At 52.8% G+C, this 7,448-nt stretch overlaps 1 protein-coding gene across 1 annotated transcript; it reads left to right on the forward strand.

The window, feature by feature from the left end:
- The first annotated feature begins 1,065 nt into the window (after nucleotides 1-1,065).
- On the forward strand, nucleotides 1,066-3,033 carry CIAO2B (cytosolic iron-sulfur assembly component 2B). The gene is made up of 5 exons (XM_010962438.3): nucleotides 1,066-1,266; nucleotides 1,423-1,502; nucleotides 1,765-1,890; nucleotides 2,377-2,422; nucleotides 2,830-3,033. The coding sequence occupies exons 1-5, from the start codon at nucleotides 1,125-1,127 to the stop codon at nucleotides 2,925-2,927; spliced, it is 492 nt and encodes a 163-aa protein (XP_010960740.1). The 5' UTR covers nucleotides 1,066-1,124; the 3' UTR covers nucleotides 2,928-3,033.
- Nucleotides 3,034-7,448: the final 4,415 nt, after the last annotated feature.

Here is a 7,448-nt window from a genome sequence, read left to right on the forward strand (position 1 = left end):
ACTGGGCAGGGAGTAGGCGGGGAAAGGTGAGTTTGGCAGAAGAGTGGGACTGAGCAGGCAAAGGCCAGTGGCAGTCACGGTCGCTTGCCCCCTGCCCAAGCCCACTTAGGCCTTCTCCGAAGGGGCCTTGTGGCTTCTGCAGCCCCTCCGCAGTATCAAGAGCCCTCTCCTCAAACCTGCGTTCACTATCCTTACAGTCAAAGGCCCGATAAGGGTGTTGGGGGGCGAGAGAGAGCAATCAGCTGTGATTGGGAAAACCAGGAGAGCTTCCCTGAGGTGCATGATCAGGATTCACAAAGACGGAGAAACAGAAACGACCTTCGACCTTCGGTCAGAGAGAAGGGAACCGCCTGAGTAAAGGCAGGGAAGTGTGACTGCCCATCATTCCAAAAACTCCTCCTTGCTTTCAGGGATTAATTTCCTGGGTCTGCCTTCATCGCCTTACTGTGCCTGGTCCGAGGGTCTTTGCGGGCCCCCTCCCTACTGGGCAATGCCTCGTCTTTTGAAATGCACAACGGATTGTGGCACTCATCTTAAGGACACCCTCAGCCCCATCCCGTGTCTTTCCCTCTTCCCACCTTCCGCCAAAATCGAGTTCACGTTCACTTATTCATTTGACAAAAACTGAAAGAATGACTGCTGGTCCGCGCGCTAGGGGCCAGGAGAGCACTCCTGGACCAAAGTTGCAGCAGGGGCTGCAGGTGCGTCACCGTGAAGTCGCGAAACTCAGTGAGCCGTGCCAGGAGAGGCAACTCTGGGCAAGGGAGCGCCCGCCCAGCCTAAGGGGCAGAATTCCCGGGGGAAGTTATGCCTGAAGGAAGATACGCCAGGCTCAATCTCAGACGGGTCTTCAGTGTCCCAGCCTTGGCCTCCGCCGTCCAGCACGCTACGGGCTCACACACGGGGTCTCTTCTCCGTGCCTTTGCTGGAGTGCTCCGCATTTTCCCAGGTCTGCGCAGAAAATGAGCATAGGTCACTCATCCACTCAAACCTCAGGCGGAGTACCGGCAGCGCAGCGTGTCCCTCGCCTTAACCCGTCGCCACACCACGCCCCTCCTCATTCCCCGGAAGTGCGCAGGCAGGAGCGGAAGTACACGCCTACAGTAGCCCGCCGCGGTTCCGCAATGGTGGGCGGCAGTGGGATGGGGGGCGGCCTCTTGGAGAACGCTAACCCCCTCATCTACGAGCGCTCTGGGGAGCGGCCAGTGACCGCGGGCGAGGAGGACGAGCAGGTTCCAGACAGCATCGACGCCCGCGAGATCTTCGATATCCGTCGCAGCGGGGCGCGGGCGGGTTCGCGGGGGCCTGGGAGGGGGGATGAAGTGATTCCAGTAGTCGGTGGAGCAGTATCAGGGCCAGGCTTTCCCGGCGGAGGGTTGTGAGTGGACAGAGGCGCAGAGTCCCCTTTCCTTCACTTGCCACATCTGATTCGCTGCATCAATGACCCGGAGCATCCACTTACGCTAGAAGAATTGAACGTAGTAGAGCAAGTCCGGGTTCAGGTGAGTCACTTCCAGCGTCCAAGGGGAGCAGCTTCTTCGGGAGAGTCAGAAAAGTTCAGCTGTGCACCACGGGGCTGGCGTTCTCTCAGTTCATGGACTCCTCAGGGAATCTTTGAAGGATGGGGGGAGTGTGCGTCTGCCCATTTCATGGATGAGGAAACAGGCCCATACCGGTTAGACAACTTGCCTGAAGTAACAAACTAAGAAGAGGAGCTCTGGGCTAGGCAGATCATGACTCCTAATATCCTATTCTCCCAATCAGGTGAGCGACCCCGAGAGCACAGTGGCCGTGGCCTTCACACCCACCATTCCACACTGCAGTATGGCCACCCTTATTGGCCTGTCCATCAAAGTCAAGCTTCTGCGATCCCTTCCCCAGCGTTTTAAGGTAAGTTGGAACTGAGCCCTGGGGGTGGGTCAAGCGTGTCTACTACTGCAGAGGGTATGGAGGACCTGAATATATATATATATATATATATATTAGAATAATATATATATATATTAGAGTGAGACCTAGAAGGATCCCAGCTAGCAGCGATGAAACTGGGAGGAGACTTTCAAATGGATGGGACAAGAATAAAGGCCTCGGCTGGAAAGTGCAGAAGAGTAGTGAGGAGGCAGGAAGGGCAGTAGGGAGCTGTAGATAGGTTTGTAGCAGGGATAGGGTGCAGGCAGGCCTTTAAGTCAGCAGCAGTTGGCCAGTCCTTTGGGTAGAGTTGGAGAGGCTGTGGGTGGGTTTGGGGTGTAATGGAAGTGCCAGAGTCCAGAGGCATGAGTAGGACAAGGGATCAGCTGCAGGTGGTGAGTGGGGATTGGGGAAAACGGTGGGTAGACAGGTGTGTGAGTGCTCAGGCCCCACCTGTCTCCCTCCCAGATGGATGTGCACATAACACCAGGGACCCATGCCTCGGAGCATGCAGGTAGGTGTGGGCTGATGTTGAGGCACTGGCCTTGAGGCTTCCCCCTTGCCGTGGTGGTTTGTAGGGTAAGATGGAGGGGAGGGGGTGTAGCACTAGGTAGGTGACTCCTCAGTGTGGGTAGGACCCTAGATCGAAGCTGCACTGACTTGAGTCTCCTGTGTTTATCATGTTCTCCCACTCCTGCCCTCTCCCTCTCCTAACTACTCAAGACCAGGGTTTGTCAGGTTTATAGTATAGGAGGCAGACTTGAGTGGCCAGGTGGGAGGGGTCACAAGAAGGTGGGATGGGTGTTGGCTCAGGTGGTTGGGGTAGCCTGATCAAGGCTTGGGGTCCTGGGAAGGAGGTGATAGGAGAACTTTGTTGGTGGGGGTATAAATGTATTTCACCACTCTCTCCTTTCCACCCAGTGAACAAGCAGCTTGCAGATAAAGAGCGGGTGGCAGCTGCCCTGGAGAACACCCACCTGCTGGAGGTTGTGAACCAGTGCCTGTCAGCCCGCTCCTGAGCCTGGATTTTTGCCCCCAGCCTCACGCAGGGCTCATAGCCTTGTTTTCTTGAATCACTGACAATAAGAAACTAACATTTGGCAATAAACCGTTAATTTATGTTCATTTCCCAGCATGCCTGAGAGTCTTTCATCTTGGTGGGGTGACTCTGGGTTTGGGGGTGGGAGTGGTAGTAAGTGCCTGTACTGGCTGGGTGGATGAAGTACCATTCATTTTTAAGATTTCTCCTAATGGTTTGGTTAGGAAAAGTTGTAAGTATGTCAAAAAGTTGAGAGAATAATGTAGTGAACAACCTGTATTTAACAGTTAACATGTTGCAACATTGGCTTTATTATGTGTGTAGAATATAAGTATGAGAGTAGGCTGCAGACACATGACCCTTCACTTATAAGTACTTCATCCTTTGTCTCCTGAGAATACGCCTGTAATCACAGTAATGTTATCTGGCCCCAAAATGAACAATTTTCTGACACTAATACCTAATATCCAGTCATATATGAATTTCCCCAAAATGTCATTCAGAGTTGTTTTTTTCTACCTAGGCTCTAGTCAAGGTTCATGTATTTGGTTGTCATCTCTCTTTAGCCTCTTCTAGAACTGTCTCCCCTCCCCCAGTCTTTTTCCCTTTCTTGACACTATTTTGAAAAGCCCAGGTGAGTTGTCCTGGAGAGTCCCACAGTCTGATTTGTTCCTTTGCCTGCTGTGTTTCCTGTAAACTAGGAGTTGATTGTGTTCAGGTTTGAGTTTATTAATGAGAACCTTGCCCAGGAGTGTTATTTGTATCCTTAGCATCCACCAGTAGCTGTGTGATGTCAACCTGTCCCCACTGTTGGTGATGCTCAGTCTGGTTCCCTGGTCAGGGCAGTGACAGCAGACTTCTCTGTTGACAGCAACCTGAAGCACTCTGTCCACTAGCACCCCTAGAGGTGTGCATCACCCCTGGTGCTCAAGTCTGGGGCGTCTGCCTCCCTCCACACAGTTGGTCACCAGGAAAGACTGAGGGGCTTAGACTTTGGATCAGCCAGTTAGGAGTTATAATGTCAGGATTCTCCGCCTCAATTTCTTTCTCTGAGGATAAATGGGGATATTAAGACTTGCTGTGCCCATCTCATGGGGAGAGACCTTGAGAGGCCTCAGCAGGGAGCCTGGGCATCTGGCAAATCTGTTCTTGAGAGCATAATGACAATATTGAGCCAGTCTTGAGAATGGGCACTAGTGGAAGGCTTTATATATATTACCTCGTTGGTCAACTCTCAACCTGGGGGAGAAGGGTATAGCTTAAGTGATAAGAGCACATGCTTAGCATGCACAAGTTCCTGGGTTCAATCCCCAGTACCTCCATTAAATAAATATGCCTAATTACTTCCCTCCGTCCCCCCCAAAAATCCTCAATCCAGCCCTGTGCAGCAGTTGCTATTCCTTACTGGTGAGGAAACAAGCTTCTAGATCAACTAATTTATTCCCCAAGACCTCCAGTTAAGGAATAGAGGAACCTAAGCAGTTCAGCAGGTATTGCTCAGCTGGCAGGGGGCGCTGTCGCCTGGCTGAACTGGCCTACGCCCACCTCCAACCCCCAGTTCCAGGTGTCCACCTAGTGACCAAGATCTGGCTGCTCAGAGAGGTGAAGCCATCAGCCCATGTCACCCAATTTTCTTCACGTGTGATGTGGGAGAGTCGTGACAATAGCTTGGCAGTGCTCTGTGGAGATTTACAATGGATGTGGGCCCATTTCAAGCTATCTTCCAGGCAGAGTACCCCCATTTCCACTCATGAGGAAACTCAGTGCTCCAGAGAGGCAGGTGACCAACCAGGGCCCCTCAGGCCCCAGGGAGCCCTCCCAACCACCAATACCCAGCTGTAGACTTCACCACATATGTACTCTGCACTGACAGCCAGATCTGTCTTGGTATCTATGGTGTCTGTGTTCAGCTCGGGGTGGGAGGTCATGGGGGAGGCAGGTGTCACTGAGTCATTCAGCTGGCCCTGCCGGCAGCCAGCCACAGTGGACAAGGGACATCAAGCTGCTCATATCACAGCTGGCCTATCAGATGGTCCCCTTGTCAGTCTTGACTCATCTGTGCCTGGCCCCTGGCTGCCTGCAGGGACACCATTTGTGAATCCTGGGCTAATGCCCGGGGAACTTTCTGGAATCCCAGCTGCTGTCTGAGGACATGGGGCAGCAGGTGGGGGGAATGATGCTGGTGAAGTTTTAGTTCCCTGAAGTCGTCCACTAAGTGTGTCTCCCTCTGCTGTTTCTGGCCTGTGACTTCTCAGGCCTCGGTTACCATGTCTACAAAATGGGAACAACAAATCATAGCTAAATAAGATTGACCCAGGGATCAGATGACATGTACGAACATGCCCAACTATGTTCATTTCTGCCCATCATTATGCCTGAAGCACAAGGGCCTGGCACACAGTAAGTGGAATAATGAATGAATGGAGACAGAAAAGAACAGAAGAACTGGGGCATGGGGGCTGTGGTGTGAGGAGAGCTTGGGTTACTGAAATCCAGCCAAGTCCTCTTTGTAGCATTTTGCTATCTGAGGGAGGGGGAAGGGCATGGGGTCCCACAGACAGAAGGTGTGTATGGGGTAGAGGGGAGAGGTATCTGCAACTGCTCCTCTCCTGGGCAGATCACCATTCTGGAGAGAACAGAGCAGAAGCAGGAAAGAAGAAGCAGGAAAGGGCCCTTAGATTCATTCTTGGTCCAGTCCAACCAAGAATGATAATAAAAGTGCTCATATTGAGATATTACTATATGCCAGACATGTGCCAACCACTTTACCTCTGCATTTCATGTTATTTGTGTCTTAAAACAACCGTCATGGGGACATTATCCCTGTTCTACACAGGAGGGAACTGAGGCTCAGCCAAGCTACATGGGCAGAGGTGAAACAGCTAGCAAGGTGCAGAGCTGGGATTTGAAGACTGGGCTATCCTAGGGGTATTCCAGCCTCAGTCTGCTCCTTCTGGACAGTTAAGCTCAGCCCAGAAAACTGAGAGAACCAGGAATTGGGAATGGGGGTGTCTTAAGGTCATGTCCTCGTAAGGTTCCCAGGGGCCACTGGCCATACTGATGATTGTGGTGTGTCTGGCCTGTTGGGGAATACCTGGGGCCTGAGTGGCCCCATGTGGATGCAGTTCCCTTGGCAATGAGGAAGCACTGCTGAGGTCAAGAGCTTAGATTATCAGAGGGGAAACCCAGCCCTAATTCCTTGCATGGCTCCCTGCTTAGAAGGGTCCAGCTAGCCCCACACCCACCCTGTGCTGGACATCCAAGGGCTCTTGTCAGTGGCAAGGTCATGTGTAAGGCAGTTAGGAGGGGTCAAAGGCAGCCCATCCAGGATTCCTGATGGGAAGTGGTTTGCAAGCGCTTGAGACTTTTGTTCTTTGATGGGAGGCTCAACCCATGACTCTCTCTTCCTACTGGACGTTGTCCAGGAAGCTAGAGCCTGCAAGGGGTTGCCCAGGCCTCCAAGATCCCCCAGGCCATGTATAGAACACAAATGTATACACCATCCCTTAGTTCAGCCTTGCCTACTTTGAGGACCTCAAGAACCAAAGGGGCCTGCATGAACCCTCTAACATTCATCTAGCCAGGACCACCTCATTCCAAGTCTCTCTCAGATGTTGCCAAGGAAACTGATGCAGCAGCCAGAGAGCCCTGACCCAGATCTCCATGATAACCTACAGCAACCCACTAGGATCCACCCATCCATGATGTCACCTGAGCCCTGAATGGGTGCCCCCCAACCCCACCACACTCATCACAATCAAATGTAAGTCTGATACCAGATCCCCATCACAAAGTACCTCACAGCCTGCCTGCCCCCAATCCTCACGCACCCCAAATGTGAGCAAGTGAGGAATAAGTCAGGCCCAATTTAGAGCTGGGCATCCTGAGGCTGGAAGGAAGACCCAGGAGCCTAGAGGCAGTCAGGACTAGAAACCAAGCCTCCTCATTACATCTCCTCCCATCTGTGCCCCAGCACCCACCCTAGGTCTGAGGAAGGGCTAATCTCTGGGCAGTGGCGGCTAACCCCACCTCCACCCCTGACTCCAACCATTCTCTGTAACTATGCCCCTCTTGGATGGGAGTCTGAACATCCAGGCCCTGCGTGTGCCTTGAACAGCAAGTCTAGTATGAGACTAAAGGGAAAGAAGGAAACACTGAAGACTCGTAGAGTGGCTGGAGCCAGCCCTGACCCTGGTATAGTCCCACCCCTATCTGCTCCTATGGGCATCTGACACCTGTCTGCCAGGATTTCCCCAACTTTGGGTAACTTCCAGCCCAGGAGTGGAATGACCAGGGCCAGGTATTTTTAGCAGAGTTGCTGGCAGCTGCCTTGAGGGTGCTGAGGGGGAGGTGGTGCTGAGTTAATCCTTTTCCCTCTCTGGGCCTGTATTCCTGCCCCAAGATTCAGGCTCACACCTCTACCTGAAACACACTGCCAGAGGGCCTCCCTTCCTTGCCCCCTCCCCCAAACAGCTTTCCAAGGCACCCCCCCCCAACCCAG

The sequence above is a fragment of the Camelus bactrianus genome, chromosome 9 (assembly GCF_048773025.1).
Source record: "Camelus bactrianus isolate YW-2024 breed Bactrian camel chromosome 9, ASM4877302v1, whole genome shotgun sequence".
Classification (NCBI taxonomy): Eukaryota; Metazoa; Chordata; class Mammalia; order Artiodactyla; family Camelidae; genus Camelus; species Camelus bactrianus.